Source organism: Acanthopagrus latus, chromosome 21, assembly GCF_904848185.1.
Source record: "Acanthopagrus latus isolate v.2019 chromosome 21, fAcaLat1.1, whole genome shotgun sequence".
Classification (NCBI taxonomy): Eukaryota; Metazoa; Chordata; class Actinopteri; order Spariformes; family Sparidae; genus Acanthopagrus; species Acanthopagrus latus.
Genome location: NC_051059.1, coordinates 4,037,714 through 4,058,132, shown reverse-complemented (window position 1 = coordinate 4,058,132; position 20,419 = coordinate 4,037,714). Strand labels below are relative to the sequence as shown.

Here is a 20,419-nt window from a genome sequence, read left to right as displayed (position 1 = left end):
CCTCAATCCCCACCCACGCGGCATTATTAAGGAGATGCAGCTGCGGTGGCTTATTGATAACTCAAGACACAGAGTTCAGTCTGGCACAAAGAAAGGGACCGATGGCCAGCCAGCCTGGGTTCAGTGTTCCCTCCAGTGTCCCCTGTCAGTCTAAACCCGTGGACAGTTTATAATCATATGGATGCTGTTATAATGTGTAGTGACTGAGATACTGACTCACCAAACATCCTGGAAAGTGACAAAGTTATGTTTTTCGCTCTAAATTACATAATTACATGATCGTCATCAGTAAAATGGATGCTGTCTGACTCACTCGCGGGGACAGAAAAAAGAATAATGAATAATAACATAAGGTGTGTTTGTTTGTGTGTGTGTGTGTGTGTGTGTGTGTGTGTGCGTGTGCGTGTGTGTTGTGCTGTTACCAAGTGACATTGGCCTATGAGGGGAGAAGGGTACGACATAGCAAATGCAAGACAAGTACACAGATAGAAATTGCATTACTAAAAAGAGACTTAGGTACAATTTTCCTTGACTAAAACTAGACTAAAATGTCATCAGTTTTCGTGGACTAAAACTTTGACTAGACTAAAAATAGTATAAACGTGACTAAAACTAATACAAACTAAAATGACAGTTTTACACAAAGACTAGACTAAAACTAAAATTAAAACAGGCCAACAAAAACAACACTAAGTATGCATTTATTTTTTTATGTGTAAATAACTTTGAAACCCATTGGTTTTTGATAAAGAACTCCCTCCATGTCTTTAAGATGTGATACACACATATGCTGTGTTGAACGTGCTCGTGCCCTGTGGCAGGCTGCAGAACAGCAGGCTAGACACTCCAAATGTGTCCAATATAAACACATGCGACAGTGGCAGAGCTTTTTTTAAACAGACTGAGATATTGTGTACATTTGTAATAAAGAAGAGTTATTGCGGTTTGCAGTACACCGTGATGTTTTGTAAATGAAACATTTCAGCATCTAAAACAGCCATTGTACCATGACAGACATCTGCAGGATTTATCTGCTCCCTAAAACCTTTGCCGTGAAAGAAGTGTGCAGTCAGCTGTTTCATTTGAAATACACAGGGAAACAAAAACAGGAGGCAGGGACATGTTATCTCATCTCAAAGATGATATCGCTGAAGACGTTTCAGCTTCGGGGAAAATAACTCAACCACATGAATGTTCTTTATATTTTTCAGTCCCTATCCATCTAGATGAAACAGTAAGAGGGAAAAGCAATTTCTCTCCTTTAGCATTTTAATTTTGCAAATGAAAGATTTTGCCCAATTAAAAAGTTCTTTTGACTGCATGTCAAAAGAAAAGATACTGCACTGTATTCAAGACTTCAAGTGTTTCCATTTTTAGTTGCTTTGTGAACTTTCAGAAAGTTTTACCATGACAGAGATGTGCAGGATTCGGAGCTCCTCCTTTGCAGAATCGTTGGCTGGGTCTTCGGTTGGTTCTGGAAGGCTGAGGCCGCCGTCCTGGTGGTGAATGTGGAAGAGCAGAGTGCCATTCTCCAGCCACTGCTGCCTCCAGCGCACCAGAGGGATGTCTTCTGAATTACCAGATATCTCTGCCAGACAAAAAAGGGAACCTGAATGAGGGACAGTTTGTTGTTGCAGCACAAATTTCATAGCACAAAATGCCAGCATCATTAAGTAGATCAACTGGAAATTGAGTATTTCACTAGAGAAGATAGACACGGGCCCCGATCAACCACTTGTCATTAGTGCTGAGGTTGCTTTAAAAACAGCCTGTATTGGACAAATCAGCATGATGTGCCAGTGGAGCCAAGCTGCATGCACATATCCGGCTATCATATGTGATTAATGGGAAAAGCGGCACAACTCTGTGCCTTATTCAGACTCAAGTATAATGGTAATACATTTGCAACACGACTGTGTATAAGGATATGTAATGTACAAAGTAGTACAACAAAGATAGCAAAAATAATACATATTTCTATTAAACATCAAAGTGTCCTGATTTAGTGATTGAAATAAACAAGAAGTATAACTGAGCATAAGGATTCCACATTAAGGATATCTGATGGTATATTGTTGGTACAATAAGGATGTATTAATGATATAGTGCTTCTACATTTGCAAGAGACTAGCAATACATGTTCAGTGTATTTACAAATATAAAGTTGTTCTGCTTCAGCACATAAACGTTTAAATGTGCATTTCTACAATTTAACTACAGCTAAAATATACTTAGTACCAAATTAATAGTTCCAAAGTGTTTCCTAACTGTGCTATTTTTCTTTCTTTTTTTTTTTTTTTTTTTTTTTCACAGACATTCAATGTACCCAGAGGACGGAACCTATTGATGTTTGCGATCCGTGAATTCTCCTGTAGTGCCACTATGAGGTTGTCATTTTTTGGTTTTCTGAAATAACTCTTGAAAAGTACTGAATGGATTGCCATGGAATTTGACATCTATGGCCCCCACTTAAATCCTAATGGTTTCGGAGATCCCCCTGCAATTCATTTAGCACAGCAGATAAAAGATTTGTCCTGTGTAGTAAAGTTTCTCAACACCTACTGGATGAACTGGCATAACATTTGGTATAGACATTCACAGTTCCCATACAATGTTAACTGCGAGGTCATGCTAGATGATCAGCCTGTATGTCTACAGCTGATTAGCAAATGTATGCATGCTAACACACTAAACCCTTGTAAACATGATAAACTCCATACCTGCTCATGATCGATATATTAACTCCGACATTGTGAGAAAAGTAATGAGAGTGAATCACAGTGAGCTTTTTTAAGTGTACAAAGATTAAACAAAATCAAAAAAATATCTCTCTCATTTGCACTGATCACTGATCTTGTGGGACTAGGGTGGACGAGTAAGTGGTGGCCAATTGCATTTCATGGGTAGTCAGTTCCAGCATCATCTATCAGCCGAGTTTATATCCATAATAGGAAGAACAAAAATCCCAAGAAATTATTAAACTCAGAAGATAAAAATGAGTAAACAGTGATTTTATGGAAGCAGCAGAGCAGCAGAGACATTGTGCTCTGTGTCATACCTCAGCTCCTCAGACAATACATTTCACTCCTCACTCTCTGAAGTATTAGTTATGTACGCTGAAACACACACAGTGCAGAAATGGAAAACATTATAAATGCATGACAGAGCTTCATGGCTGATTTTCAGTTATGTAAGTCTGAACAGTACCAAAGATGCGTCGGTCTCATAAGTCAGGAGGAATACGAGTGCTGACTGGAAGACATAAATTGACACAGAGATCACAGTGAGTGCAACAGGAACTGCAGACTGAATTCCATCTCCAACTACAAACAAAGTGCTCCAGAGAGCTGCTGCTGGAACTGAGTATATGTCCTTGGACAGATTTTGTGGTGAAGTTACAGTTTCACCCAATAAGAAAGGGGGTTTAAGGGATTTGAAATATGGTATTTTTACATTTAAATAAAGTTATCAAAATGGTTACCCCGAATATTGAAATAGATTTTCAAAAAACAATTTCAACCTATCTGCCCTCTACTGTTATAGAGACGGATCACAGATAACACTGAACAAAGATTGTTCAGTTTTTCAACAGCACTGCTGAACATTTTAACAGTTATCAGCTACATGCCCTGTTACAGAAGCATTTTCGACCAATATCAGCTGTTTACTTGCAGTCTTACAATGCTTAGCATATTGTTCGCTGACAAGCATTAACTGCAAAATTATCATTGCCCAGAAATAGACCATATGTGCTAATTTTTCACACCTGCGTATCTAATGTAACAGCTATTCGGTAATTTGCATTCCTTTATCAAGAGTGAAACTTTCCACTGGTGGCAGCTGAGGCTCTCATTCCCTTCAAATTTCTAATTAGGAATTTGCAGAGCAGGTTTTGTTTAATGGCGCCATTTGCAGTATGGTGCACAGTGCACATCCTTGTACTGTTTATAGATTACTTTGGACACTCTGCCATGAAATAGACTATTACACTAATTGCTAGTATGACCCAGTGTTGTCTATAAATCTACTATCCAAAGTTATTATGAGCTCTACTGGTATACAAGCTATCAAATAATTCAAGACACGCAGATGTCAAAATAAACTGTACAGAGAAGCAGCGCAAGCACAATGCATAATAGAAAGGGATGGTGGGTCTGCACTGAAGGGACATAGGCCATTAGTGAATAGTCCATAATTGATCAAAGTCCATACTATCTACTGGTTTATTCGTGTCACGGTGCAGCAGTGGTTGAGGGGAGAAATCACAGCCTGTAAATAATAATGAGGATTAGGCCTGATCAAAAAGAAAAAGCCCAGAACTGAGTGACTCAAGCAGCAAGTTGAGGCACTTGTGTTAGCATGGGAGATGAGAATTAGGACGGGAACAACGACGAGAGGAAAGGAAACGAGACGAGAGGAAAGGCAACGCAGCAGCGTGATGCCGAAGCATGAAGCGTTCAAGACGTGCAGCTCTCACAACACAAAGCCTACTTATCACGGTAAGGGCCTTGTGTAAAAATCTATATATAAACGTGGACTAATCCCATACTACAAAGGACCATTACACTGATTACTGCCTGAGATGTAGTTGCAAGCAAGATTTTACTGCTGATCACAGGCTTTTACACAGTGCGCACAACTTCAGGAACATATTGACTTCCACCACCTCTGCACCTGCACAGTATGGGTCTCAATTGGTTTTGTTTTGTCCACTTCATCTGTGTCTGGAAGCCTTGACATCATGACATGCGTGAATAAAACTTAGGTCAAACACCATGTTCTTTGTTATTAAGTTGATGAATCAACTTTACACAATATTAGTTAGCTGGTCATTATGCAGCTGTTTATTTTTATTGCACTATGAGAAATGCAGAATAAGTGCACTTTTTGTACACCTGTTGGTGACTTTGGTTGATCAGTTTGTAAATTCTGGTAAGTGGTTTTTCTATAAATGCTTTTTCAAGGTTAAATATAGGAATGTCTGTGATTGAGACCTCTCATCTAGCATTATCCTAAGTATGGGTGAGAATCATAGAGTAAGTCATCTTGCACCACTTTCAAGAAAGGTTGTCATGATACCAACGATGGTATCACCATTCAGCAATTCTGCAATACTTGATCCATTGCAAGACAACCATCACAGTGCTTCTTTAACACACACAAACTGAAAGTAACTTGTCCATTGACTTCAACCATCATTCTGTTGTGAAATGGGGCCCTGGCAAATGGCCAAACTGCAAGAAACTATGTCTACGTTTTCGAGAGTCTGCAAGTTGTAATGAAAATATTAATATTTTGCACCAGTGGTAATACGATTTATGCTGTATCGATATATGATCATTAGATCGACAATGATCTAATACTTTGGTTTATAAGTGAATACCTGTCAAATTAAACATATTCAGACCAGCCTCAGATGGAACTGCAGAAGTTAGCATTAATTGCCAGTAAGTGACACATGTAAGCATGGTCACATGTTAACTTAGATAGACTCACACTTTTCCCACTAAACTCAGCACAGTATCATGGGCGTTATGAGCATGTTAGCATTTTAACATTAGTATGTAGTTCAAAGCAGCTGTGTAGCCACTAGTTCAACTGTAGATATTTTGTCTCCATGACTTTCTTAAAGAAGCGTGTTAAGAAATGTTTTATATCCAAAAGGAGGACTCTATGCACCATCCATGCAAGCACTTACTTCACTTAAACTATTCATGGTAAAAGCAGCCACCATTAATATTTTGTGCCCACATTGTGCATACATTTGGTTACAATGCAGTCCCTACTAATGCTTCACATCCTGCTGTGTGAGTGTACACCACCGTCTTTGTCAGACAGCCCATTATACTGATTACTAGCAGTGGAAACACTTGCGTGTTGGAGCTTAGCCATAACCCTAATATGGATTATAACCTGTTTACAAAGCAAACTACTTAATGCTTTTACTGTCACACAGCAGTGTGTCTATGTTTGTAATTGTGAGAGTATAACAAGGTTTGGCCTGACAATAACTGATGCCATCATGCCGCAGTGGCGAGGGAGTTCCCTCTGCCCATAGATGAGATTTAAGAGTCCCAGCTGGTTTTAACCTAAATGCAAATCATGTGCCAGAGTGTGACAGGGCACTTTTTTAAAAAAGTGTGCTCTCTCTCCCCCTGGGGACTAGTTTGCCATGAGAGTGGGATTAATGAGACCGCCGCCTCACTGCACGGGACCATGTTCAATACCACCCAGCAGTGAGTTAGGAGACAGAGAGAGAGAGCAAAAGGAAAAAAATAGGAAAGGAGGAGATGTAGTGGAGGACAGAGAAAACATGCTGAGAGGCTGAAGGGCTGAAGGGCTGAAGGGCTGAAGGGCTGAGGGGTGTGGTGGACAGAACGAGATAGATAAGAGAAGTAGCCACCTACCAGCAGTCAAACGGATCAAAGTAATCTGATTATGCCACATTATTAGTGAAGCTTCTCTGAATGCAGATTTGCTGAACCATTTAGTTTAAAAGAGTCTCAATTCCTTTAGAATTAGAGTGATAGAACATCTATCTTATGTGTTTTGAAAGCCTAATCTTTAATACAAACATAAACAAATGGGCATTAGCCCCACAGTGCAACTGGCACAAAGCAGTTTTCCATTTCCTAATTGATTGACAAAGCACTAGTGTTGCCAGAATGTGATAGATTACCAAGAATTCATAGTGCGCTGTACTGTCACAGGTTTGCTTCCATGTATATCATTAACACTTTGCTATAAAATGAGATGACAAACTGTGTCAAATCTGGTTCTCCTCCTCCAAGTCACGAGTCTCAAAGACCTCTGCTTATCCAAGCACAACAGATATAATTAGAACAGCCTCACAGGGATTTAAGAATTAAAAAATGAATTTGATACTTGCTGTGGCAAGATTAATGCAACATGATAGAAATAAACACATTTCAGTAAAGCAGTCTGTCTGGTGCAGTTTCATGGACAAGACAGAGCCCATTTTTGGAGAATTCAGCAATATAACGCTGTCAGATTTTAGAACCCAGCGGGGAGGTTTTGTTCTGTTCCAGGCAATAACATCACAGTGAAGAGTCGGCGGTGGTATAAAATCATTCATCTTATTGGAGAGTGCTTCTAAATTCGAGTTGCAACAGATTCATACAGGCCCTGTGGGAACATTTCAGGCAACAGCTCACTGTTAACAATGTCACCAGGCTGTTTTTGTGCCCACTGTGATGACAGAACTATATCAACTGGCCAGCTCATTTGTATTAAGAAAGAAATGAATAATTTACCTCTACTGTTATCTAACTGTGCAGATAGTTAAGATTCTGTCTGTCCAGGTTATGAGATTTTCTGCAGTGTGAACACTGGAATTGAGAAAAAATCAGTTTGCCAAGATTTAAGTATAAAACTGGATGATACCTCACAGATCTAGTTCATGAGCCAGGCGGTCAGGTGAGGGATGAGTGAAACAAAAGTTGTAAGCGAACTCTTGTACACTATCTAACTTGTAAAAATGTATTTATCTGTAAATGTGTTGGTACTACATCTTCATCAGGCAAAGTCTATTACTGTAACATCTATTTTTTGCAGTGACTGTGTGCAGGAGTCGACTCACAAATGTCTAATAAAGTCCCATATCAAGTCCAAGTCCTAAACTTTCTATCGCATGTCCAAAACAAGCCATTCCGTATATGCATTTAATGCCATGTAAACCATCAGTCAGTGTAGCAAATACAGAAATAAATCATTTTAATATTGATTACTTTTAAATTCACTTAATTGATGTGACAAAATGATCAAATGTTCCCTGTGTTGTTATTCCTGGACACACTTACAATCAGTTGTTTTCTGAGCCATATTTCACACATTATCACATGTTTTATATGGTCCGCAGCATGTCCCTGTTTATACATCCACTTGTAATATAATCATCCTGCTCATGCTGCATGATTGGCTGCTGTCAGAATGATTGACATCAGTGAAGTGAGAAGGAGAGGACCTTTCTGTCGTCCTCTCAACATTTCAAGTCAGGGAGACAAGTGAAGTCATTGAGTCTGACTTAAGTCAACCATCTTGATAACTATTCATTCGGTATTGGTTTGGGTTTTTGTGTGTGTGGCTTAGGGAATTACTTAATAGACATGTCACTGTAAAATCTTGTGTTGGATAGTAACAATCAAATGAATCCTCTCTCGATGACTCTCGATGACTTCTCCTACAGTATATCAACACTAAGAAGTCACCTTAACATTTTTTATTTATCTATTGATTTTTTTTTTTTTCTCCTAGTTCAGGAAATCTCAATAAACATTTACCTTAATGGAACACGAAATACAGAATAGAGTCTTCAATTGGGACTTTTTCTTCATGACAATTGTCACATACAAATACCAATGTACTAATACATCACCACTAATCAAATATATAAACATATGTATAAAGAATATTTTACAAACACAATAACACCTACAGCACTATTAAAAAACAAATAATAATAATAATAATTAAAAAAAAAAAAAAAAAAAAAAGCTCAACACAAAACACATAATGCAGCTTGGTTCTCCCAGATGTTAGAATGCCACAAGTGTATTTTCTCTCTCTAAACTCTGTTCCAGCGAGACAATGATAACAATCGCCACATTGTGCGGTCACCAGAGGGCATGGTGATAAGCAGAAATTACTTTGGAGCTGTTGATTCTGAATTCCCCAAACTTAGCAGTAATAAACGACTATTGAAAAGAACACGACATTGTTGAGTTGAGAGCCCGGCGGCTCAGAGAAAAAGAGTATAAAGGGGAGACGAGTACTAATTTCTAGATCATTATTCCAATGTGAACACATAGAGGTTGCCCTTCAAGCCTGTCCTCTAACTACGCTAAAGTTGATTTCTGAGGGTGCTGCAAAGTATCTACTCAAAACCGTAAACACAGCGCTTTAGCCTTGAAAAAGGAGGATGACTTTCAATTAACAAACCCTTTGATTTTTATATATTTCGTAGAAACATGACCATCTGAGAATGTTTGTGAGGTAGGCACTAGGTACTACTCACTATGAAAGGGGCATCCTCGAAAGGTTCAGTCGCTCCCAAGCAATTATCGGGAGAGGTTGACCACTTTGACAAACACATGAGCTCGGGAACACTTAATTAAAATGTGTCCTCACTTTTTTGGAATCAGGGTTTTATATGAATCATTTATCCCTGTCCTGCATATGTCTGTTGGCATGGCATGGACAGAGTAATGTCAATATCACCATGGAAACAAGCTTGACTGGATCATGACAGCTATCACTCAAAAAGGTAGACTACAATATAGCACTTACTGTGTTATCAGCACATCTCAGCTTTTCTATATGATTATTCAGGTTTTAATAATGTACCATTTCACACAGTGAAAAATTGAATACACTGAATATCAAGGGGAGATTGGAGATGGCAAACTGAAGCTGTGTCCCTTTTCCATACCACACACAAACAGGGTAGAGTCTATGCTACAAGACCATGCTCTTTTTTGGTAAACATCATATCATTACATGCAAACATATTAGATTAGTCGGACAGAAATACCAATGCAGCAGTCAACATGAGTGTACAATATCATAATTGTTTGCATCATTGAGCAGAAAAACTGATCTAATTAGTACCATTGTCACTCATTTTCTACCAGCTATGAAATGTCCTCAAAGCTTTACATGATATTGTAATCTTAATGAAATATTAGCTAAAATGCAGGAAGGTGGTCACCTGCAGTTGATAGCAACCTACCCAAAGCAACACATTCCCACTTCCTGTGCAAACAGGAAGTTAAAAAAAAAGAAAATGACAGCACTTAAACAAGCACTTATCACAACCAAATTTGATTGTGCTTGCATTGTCGGGCAACAGTGTACATCCAAAGCACACTGAAAAAAGAGTGATCTCTACTATGTATATTGAGTTTTGTGGGCAATATGTTCATGTATTGTGTTTTGGACTAAGGTGATGAGACAGACATCAATCTTATATTCGTGTGCAAAGCATAGAACATGAGTCTAGGGTTAGCCTAGCTTTAGGGATGAACAAACAATTATTGTCCTTGTTTACTGCTATCTATCTGTCACTAAAAAAGATGACATTCACTAATAGCATTTGCCAATGTCTATCTTTTACAATAATTTTGCTCAGGCACATTAATGAGATATTGCCTTGTGACTTCCTTACTACCACTTTGTAGGACTATGTACAGTAATCATTACTTATTATTGAGTGGGTGGTTCAGAATTTCATCTGGCCTTGCCCTGTCCAGAGTTATAAAACGATCAGCTATTGCTAAGCTCAGTTACAGAAGAAAAGAAGAGAAGCAAATAAAAACACTTCCCAAAATGTCGACTACCACTTTTGACATTTTGAACACGATAGATATTCAAAACCTCTTTAGGGGTGGGGCACGTGACATGGAGAACATGAGTGCTGTGCTTTTTACCCTCTGACTGTAGGTGGACTTAAAGAGTTATTTTCGAACGAATTGATTTCACCTTACAACATATTTCAGCATGTGCTGATCCTCGGCTAACACAGAGGGCAGGCACATGCAGTGATTTATATGGCTCAAGGTGTTTTATCTTATGCTGAGTCATTATTCAACCCAGCATAGAGACCAGTTTTCCAGAGTCTGACAGCATGCTGGTCGGGGCAATGATGCACTGTGCTGTGAATTTTAATTTGGCTCCATCTGTAATCAGCATGCAGTCTGTTCCGCTGCTTTCAGAAAGATAAATAAATAAAAACAAATAAAGCTCCAACATAGAGTTTTAAGGGCCTTTAAAGAGAAAGCATATTGAGTTACCTCTTCTGAAGTCTTGATATTGATCTTCACAGCCACTTGACAATACAAACCTACAAATAACAGTGAACTTTCAAACAACTGAAGCAAGCAGAATAAAGGCTGAGGCCTGATGTTGTCCTTTGATCTCTTTTTGACTTTTGTCAACCACTCACATATATCTTAAACTGTCAGTGTTTGTACTGTACAGTGCAATTCATAACACCAACCATTAAAAAAAAAAGAAAAAGAAAATGAAAAAATAAATAATTCCTGACTTTACAGTGTTGCCAAACCTCAGCCATGATTATCAGTCCTGATTGCATGCGGACACCTGCTTCATTCTTCCTGTCTCCAAAAGACAGCTGAGTCCTGCTCTGCTTTGGTGCAAAGACAATTAATTTCATGAAGCAAGCTGCTTCCCTCAAATTTTGAAATGACATATGGATTTAGCGTCTTTGTAAATTACAATGAAGTGAAACCTTTTGTTTTGATTTTTTTTTTTTTTTCCTTGCTTTTAAAGTCAAGGATGGTAACACACTAAGAAGACGCACAATCTAATAAAAAAACGTGATGTTTTATGAATCATTATTTTAATGATCAAATCAGGGCATGGAGTCAACATATTACACATCAGTGTGGTATTTTATGATTGTTTGTTAATAAATATTTTGTGTATGTGCCCCTGGAAACACAAGATGCTTAGATCCAGAGCTTTATTAAATATTACATTATTAAACACCCTTTAATCTCAATACAGATTTCACAGTATCTAAAAGCGCAACACTTGCGTTATTCTTCAGTTTTTGCATAGCCGATTCTTCTCATGAAAATACTGAAAAGAAAAAAGTCATCTGTCTATCAACTCACTTGATTCTCTAAAGAGGATGTATATGTTTTAAAAAAAGGAGAAAATAAGTTTTCATGAGCAGACCTTGAGAAAAACATAAGCACAGCCAATTAACAACATGAGAAAAATGAGTGCTGATGGAGAATAATTTATGCATAAAAAAAGAACAATTCAGCTCATGGTATGGCAGTATTTGATTTTGTGTTTTTCCTTGTGTTAACAAAGGAGTTATTGCCTGTGTGCCTTGATAAATTGGTTTAATTCAGAATAAAGAGGGTCAATCCAACCTTCACCTGGGCTTTAAATATGATAAAAATAAAACATGATAAATGATGATGATAGATACTTATTGTTATGGCTGATATAACCTTTCACCATCATGACTGATGATTTTTCAGCCATATCGGCCAAGCCTGCTTTATGCTTTAACATTTCGAAGACTGCACAGAAGTTGTGCACTGTGATGTAATAATATAATAATACGTATTATTATGTATACAATAACACAAACAGTTATGTTTGCCAACCTGACTAGTCTGAAAACTTTTATCAAAGAATAACAGAGGCAAAAGGCTTGATGACTGTTGAGTCAGGCTTGTTTCACTCTTACATTCCAATTTGTGGCTTCCTTTTTGGGGATAAGTGCTAATACCCAACTAGAATTTAATTCATGCGTATAAGGTGAATCAACAAAGTGTGAATTAGAGCTAATAACATGCTATACTGTGGTCCACCCCATACTTGTGATTAGGTTCAATAGGACAGATGTATTTTTACATAACTTCTTGATTCCTGTTTAAGGCACGCAGGGTGTGTGTCTTAGTTAAATAGTATACAACACATAGTGACAGCAAACACAAGAGACAAAGCCTACAGGGTGCACATCCATTTAAATTTTAGCAAACGGCTGAGAGTTTGATGTGAAGATATCGACAGATGCATTCAGAAGTAATGAGACAGGCAAACTGTTTAAGGGAAATCAGCGGCTAAACAACAGTGTGAGAGAAACGCTGTTTTCAGAGGCCTGTTTGCCCGGTGGGGGAGGGAGAAGGCGGGAGGACACCATATGGCCACGGAGCTGTGTGCTTGTATAGGGATTTAACAGCAGCAGGGAGAAGTGTGTGAGTAAATGTGTCTGAGTGTGCGTGTGTGTGCGTGTGTGTGTGTGCGTGTGGTGGTAAGACGAGGGTGAGGGCAGAAGCTATTCTGCTCACATCCTCATGCGGTGTCAGGGGAAGCTGCCCTCTCTTACCTCTCCTCTCACTGTCATGGCTTCTGGTTAGAGCGACGAGGGAAAGGACGATAGTAAAGAGGGGTGGGGTGCATTTAAATTGAAGGTGGTGTAATGGGATTAGAGCAATGGAGGGAGGAGGAGGAGGTGGATGGGATGGAGAGGCAGAGAGAAAGAAACACACGAGAAAGATACAGAGTTGGGTTTTTGATTGGAGGTCTTATCTAAATTCAAACTTCAGGGTAGAATCCCTCCACTGCTGCTTCAACCCCCGAAGCCCCCCCAACAAATTCCTTAACTGTGAGCCACAGGCATGTATGAGCAGCAGTCAAAACATGTCTAGAATTCTTATCAAAGACCTCCCTATCACCACCATCACCCAGTCAGCAAGGCTGGGCTGCCAATATGGAAAAAAAAAAAACTTTGATAACAATTTCATCAGAATGATGACTGAGGATGTTTCCTACAACCCTGTAAGTAAACAGCATAATTAGAGAGACCTTGATGTCAGTGCTGAAGTGATCCCGAGGTTCATACATAAAACAGCTTCATAGGTGAAACAAAAAAAAGCCTGAAGGATTTTGTAAAGAGTAAAAATGTATGTGTCATGAATATTTTTCTAGCACCAACATGGCCAGACCACTGAATCTTTTGTTTCAACATCTGAGCCTCCCTGGCACTGTGTGTGTAAGGAATGGAAAAGTTAAAAAAAACAAAAGGTGTGAGCAGAACAAAAGCTGTCGAAGTCATTCACAGACCAACATAAACGCTCTCATGTCCCAGGGCAACACTTCTGGGCTTGTTTTAAGGTCTTCGTCTTTCGGCCTTGCCAATTTTCTACATGAATGAGAGCAGGAAACGGCGCAATCAATCAAAGTCGGTCCCTTTCCTAACAAGCCATGCAACACAGGACTCTGTACTAACCAAGACAGCCAGCAAAAGGTAATTTGTGGTAGCTTGAGAAGTCCGTCTTTTAAATTTTCATGTGAGATGATTATGTATGGGACACTGAGTGTAAAGGACAGGGGGAATGGTCCTCTTCAAGGTGAGCTGAGATCACAGGAGGCTCCGCCAGCAGCTCCTGTAAAATACATGGAGCGCCAGGTTTGATGAGATTCAGCAAGTCTGACCCCACTTGGCCATGATTAAAAATTCCACTCATGGAAAGTCACACACCCTGCAGAGTTTCTGCGACTGTGATCACACAGATGAATCCCATTAAAAGCAAGGCAGAGCAGATGGATCACATTGTTGCCAAGATTGGAAGTTTCAAAAACAGTTTCGACAGGTTGCTAAGCTGGTTAAATGAAAGGTGCTGAGGCGTAATGCATCACTGTATGTGCGGCCAAACAAAATAAAGCAGGAGTGCTAACTCTGCAGCCACACTTGTGTTTGATTTGTGTATTCTGACAATAGAGAGGAATAAGTAGCTACCTACGACTGCAAAGATCCAGCATTCTCACGCGTTTAGGATCACACAAACTTGCCTTGATATGCAATATAACCAATCTGTTCTCCCATATTTCTAGGAAATTGTGCTTTAGCATAAGATTCTCATTGAATTTCCACAGTAGAAAAAACACAGGTGTTTCTAACAACATCAACAACTGACAAACAACTGTTTCAAGTGAGCCAGTGAGCCAGCATGAACCATGTAAACACAACAAAGCTAAATTCACTTCAGCCATCATTCATGTTATTGTGTCCACATCTGCCTCACCTACTGTGACATGGCAACATCACACTATTTCTACATTCTTTGGATTTTTACTAGCACATCTCTTAAAAACTTATCTTGAAAGATAAGCTCATATCCATATTAGTAGAAAACATTCAATCAATTACCAGGATAAAAATCAGTTCTTCATTACTTCTCAATGAATTAGTAACTACTTTACCTCACTAATTAATTTCTTATGACAAACATACATTTACAATATAATAAACAAAGCAATAGAATACAAATCACTAGGGGTGTCACGATTCTCCAAATCCTTGATTCGATGTGATTTTCGATTTTAGGGTCACGATTCGATTCGATTCTCGATTTTTTTTCTTTTTCTTACAGCACAGAGGCCTATGCCATTTTCAGACTATTCTAGTCTACGATCATTGGTTTTATTCATCAAATTTTGTACAGTAAATCTTATTTCAAAAGATGGGCTACATATAAGTGATGCAATTTCTATAATGTATCACATTAGGCACTAATGGTCAAATTCAAATAATTTATTTACAATATAAAGGTAACAATCTTGTTCTATGTCAAGTGGAAAACAACAAAGACAAACATAACAATGATAATAACAAAAATGGGAGGTCACAGAGGATGCCTGGCAACAAATGTGCTACAAAACAAAATAAATAAATAAATAAATAAAAAGTATAACAGTCATGTCCAGAGTCATGGAACAATGAGAGCCTTAACAAACTATATCCTAACAGTTGAACATAAAAAAATAAGTAGTTTGGACTTTTTTGTCCCCTGAGAATGACAACTGTCATTTTTACATTGTTCTTTCAAGTTTTTTTCTTTAACAAAGATATGTTGTTATCTTCATCTTAAATGTTTAAATCCAGTGTTTTCCACCACCGAATAAGGCTGCAGGTCTGCTGCTATAAATAGCCCTATAGCATTAGTTATAGCTTTTGCACGAGCTGAGGTCTGTGGAAGTTTTATTGCAAACGAGGATGGAATAGTTGGCTGGACCAGTGATGGTGTTTTCCCAGTTGTCAAATCTACATCCTTGTGATGCCAGCGAATGTGTCCTGCCATATTTGTAGTGTTTCCCGTGGCCGGGTATGGTACACGCACATAGCACATAGAACGTTGTCGACATAACTCACCGGGAACGCAAAATACTTTCATACTGGCGATTTAAGAGAAGCAGGAGCTGCTTCAAGCTCCGGTGCCGTTGCTCCTTTATCTGCACTTGCCATGGTGTCATGATCTGCAGGTTAGCTAACTAGCAGCGTCGGCTACAATGTGCGTAATTTGCGTAGCGTGCATGCGTAGCTTTGCACACCTCCCTGGAGGGTGATCGTCGATCCTCTCTTTGACTTCGATGCTCGAGACCATGACGTAATTTGGATCGATTTCAATAAAAAATCGAAATCGTGACACCCCTACAAATCACCCAGCCCAGCTCTGTCAGGCATCCATCTAAACAATGCTAAATCCTTCAAGGAACAAGCCCACATTTTAGAGGTATTTACTGGCCTTCACGAGCTCACTTAGCCCAGTGACCACACGCAACACTCCAAAGGTTGTGTCCCGCAGAAGTTGCTAGATCTGCACATGAGGAAACTTTTTTCCAGTCCATTTAATGTGTTTTTAAGTATTGGATATTGTCTCAGATGTTATCTAAATTCAACCAGTTAAAGTGTTTCTAACAACTTAAGTAACATGTTTTACTGCTATGGTGCTTCTTCATACGTTTCCTAGGCGACCCAGCCTTGGATCTAATATGACTACTGTATTCATAATTCTGTTCTCAAATAAAAACACTAGAATAGTGTGACTTCAGCATATTGCCATGTGCAGTTTAAGATTACATTACACCCTAGTGTAGTTTCTGAGGAATAAATGCACTCCTAATGGGCACAGGAAAAACAATAAGGCTACTGACTAGAGTCAGACCAGTAAATACAGTATCAGTGTAAATGTTTATTGATTAGACTAGTCGTTATAAAAATGCCAAGGAAATTGAAAGTTTCACATGCTTTAGAAACACTGTCTTCATTATATGGAGTAGTTTTCAAAAGCAGAGAGTAATTACAATATGATTTTTCAACTGGGGTCATCTTCTTACATATTTATGTAAAAGAGGCCAAATTAATGTGATCTGAAATTGCATTTCACCCTAAAACTGTTGGTCTAAAATACTTAATCTTAATCTGTTACACTACTCATTACTCATTAATGTTGGTAACATTACTACCGATTAGATTAGTTTTAGATTAGAACAGTTTTAATGTGTAACTGCCCAAGTGGTAGCTTTAGTTTTGTTTTCAAAGGTTTAAGGGTATCTAAAAATATTTCCACTGGAAGTATGTCTACTAAACATATAGTCTCTGTGAATACTGTTGACAGTAACATGGATTACCCAGAGTAACAGGAACATGTTTGGGAAGGAATAGGTTTACTCGTTTATTTGTTTAACACTGTAAACAACACAAACATAATCCCATTTGTCTCCATTCTATTGTGGCAGAGACACACATCTTTCAGACATACTTAAATTGTTTGGTTAAATTAACCCTTTAAATCACCATTGCAAAATAAAAACTAATTTTCTCATATGCAAACTCTTCAACTCTCACCGCAACAATTCTAATTCAAGAACGAGATTCCTAATAACAATAAAACACTTTGTCAATGGTGAATGGTAAAAATGTTCCCTTCTCCAAACAAAGAACCACTCCGTCAACCTGTAGTGCAAATTCAAGTGTTGTTCCCATGTACAATGAGATTTACGGAATAGCCATTCAAACAGGACTGCAGCTCTCCTGTAATGCTGTTGTCTCATCTCGATCTTGACTTAATTCAACATGCATGTCAGCCGCAACAAAGAAGGCACGCACAGGGCAATGAACCAAACAAACACCAAAGCCATTTGCTATCCTGAGACGAATAGCAATTACAATTTCTGCTACGTCTCATTGGTTAACCCATTTGTTCTTTTGCAGAACCATGGATATGGAAAACAGTTTAATCTCCATGTGTAAGAGATGAAGAAATGTGTGTTGATGGTGGAAAAGATCTTAATCCCCAATTCATTCACATCCTCGCTCCAGCAGCTTTCATATGTTGTTCATACTTCATCTGCTGTGTTGTCCTGGCACTACTTTGTTATATTCCAAACCACTCCACTTGTTTAAGGACAATGAGCATTTTCCAGCAGCTTACTCTGCCAATATACCTGTCCATTTTTCATCAGGCTTAACAACAAGTGCCCTACAGCCCCACTTGAAGAAGGAAAGTTTAATGGCTGAGAGAAAACAGTTAAAGTGACCCTGCTACTCAAGTCACCTTGAATGCTTAAGCATGGTGTTCCATGGGGAATGCTTGGCACTCCCAAAAGGCAATATACCATGCCTGCCAAGTAGCACAAGTACCTCAGCAATGCCTAAATAACTAGCTGCTCCTCATCATGTTGCAAAGTATATACAGTATAAGCCAGAAGCTTCATCAACACTGTCAGTTTTTTTTCCAATGAACTTGAATAAAAAATATAATAAACAAATACACTTCAGGGTATTATTGAAAACTATTCAATATACACTCACTGTAAATACATGTTTCCTAATTTTCTTTTAGCAAAAACATACAGTTTTAAAAGCTAAATACATAACTCATTTATACGGAAGCAATTGCAGTATGGGCCTACAAACTTATATAGTCATAGTTATGCTAACTAAATGAATCTGAATATTAAAGAACACGTTGAGCAGAGCTTTTAGCATTCTCTCCACTGTTGGTAGATTCAGGTTGGGTGTGTTTAAAAAAGACAAAAATGTAAGCTTTCATTTCAGCCATTTTGAGGGTAACTGTCCCACTCTCTGTGTGTAGAGGGACTAATCACCACCCTCGGCAAAACAGCACAGGAGCAGACAGAAACTAGTGTGACCATAAATGACAAAAAACCACAGCATAACTCAGAGGAACATAAAATGTTTACTGTGTACTGCAGTTAAATGTGACAACACAACAAGTTTACACTAGCACTTGTTCATGTAATCAATCTGAAGTAACACGTACAAGCAGTGACCAGGTGCTGGAATTCTGTTCATTTCATTCATTTTACAGTTTTGAAAAAATAATGTTTCATTGTTTTGAACCTTTTTTCTTTGACTCAGTATAACCTAAATCTAATTCTCTCTCTCTCTCTCTCTCTCTCTCTCTCTCTCTCTCTCTCTCTCTCTCTATACAATACTGCTCCAGGTGATTAGTGACTAGTGATCCTGATTGGAGCACCCTTAGGTGATTTCATGGTTCACCTACTCATAGTAGTTGTGTGGGTAGGTGTTTAGTAGATGGTCTTGTAGGTTGCTTAGAAATGAGCTCTCTCTCTGACATACGCTAGTCAACATCTACATTTAAAGTTCAGCCAGCTGTTTGACTGACAGCACTACAAGCATAGTGATTTTTATTAACCTTTTAACCTCTAAACATGTTCCTTAATCTTCCTGACACTGCCACATTGCCTTGATCATTGAAAGGGTCCTCTAGTGATTTAGGGTTAGGGTTAACCCATTCCCTGAAATAGGGTGGACAAATGGAGAGATTTTTACAATTAAGCAAAAGCAAAGCATCACGGGCTATCCAGATTTCTGGTCCTTATGAAACAAGTGTATAAAACTCAACATCATACTGTTTCACAAAAGCATATTCTCAACAGACTTCATGCATTATGAAGACCACATCTTTAAATCTCCAAACCCCCAGTGTATTTTTTTTTTTTGTTGTTGTTGTTTTTTTAAAATTATTATTTGTGGTCTCCAAGCTCAACCCACATTCTCAGACCTGACAAAAATCCAGAGCCACAGAACATTTTATTCAACTGATGATGATCCGCTAACTGATCTTGATTAATGAAATCTGTGAGCTCTACTTTAAATATAACATTTACCCCTGAATACCAATGGTATATATCAAATAATTGTAAGAATTTCTTCTGACTTCGGCAGAACCATTTTTTCAGGCAGGGTGGACGGCATCCACTCAAAGTTATATTTAGGATTGTAGAAAATACTTCTAGTCTAGTTTTGCCTGGTTTGTTTAAATAAAGGACTAATCAGTAATCATTTGTTTATACTATGTCATCAGCAAACACATCTTAAAGCATGACTACTTCCATTATTTTATATATATATGTTTTAAGAAATCCCCAAACAGTAGAGAGGACATGACCTAAGTGTACTTATACATTTGTAACTTAATACACTACAGTCATAATGAAAGTATGCTGACTCAGTAATTTATTATCAAAGTTATTTTTCTTTGAACGTGACAAGTACTGAAGGCTAAAAATATTACACAGACTTTAACTTTCAATCAAGCATAAGATTGCTGACCAATTCGACCAACCAAAACGATTGAATCTGCTAATGTTGTCATGGTTTTTGGTTTTAGTTTTGTTGTTTTCTATTTATTCTAAAGGTTTCTCTGTCAGCGGTATTCTTTATACTTCCTTTCCTTGTGTTTTTCCTGCCTTTTGATCTGTGTGTTATTTGATAATTAGTCCTTTTGTGTTTTTCTCACTTGTTGTGACTTTGTCAGCGGTTTTAACATCTGTTCCCCAGTCCTATTTTTGCTCCCTGTATCTCACCTGCTTTTACTGCTTGTGTCATTCTGTTTTAGTTTTTTCTTCTTGGATTCTTGCTTTTAGTTGCCTGCCTGCTTTCTTTGTTTCTGGGATTGAGCTTTGTAATGCAGCCTGCTTTCTGTTACTTCCACCTTCCTGCTTGGAGTATTTGGGTCCTTTTTGCTAAATGTAACAACTGTATGTTGTTGATTCACTTCAGCTTTATACCCTTGTGATAATTCACAAA

General features: G+C 38.3%; 1 protein-coding gene across 8 annotated transcripts in view; it reads right to left on the bottom strand.

Moving 5' to 3' along the window:
• Positions 1-20,419, bottom strand: part of astn1 (astrotactin 1) — a 406,003-nt gene that overhangs the window by 323,534 nt on the left and 62,050 nt on the right. For all 8 annotated transcript variants that reach the window (XM_037083604.1, XM_037083606.1, XM_037083607.1 and 5 more), the window contains exon 2: positions 1,407-1,588. In XM_037083604.1, coding sequence (XP_036939499.1) covers positions 1,407-1,588 — 182 coding nt within the window. The remainder of the gene's footprint in view (positions 1-1,406; positions 1,589-20,419) is intronic.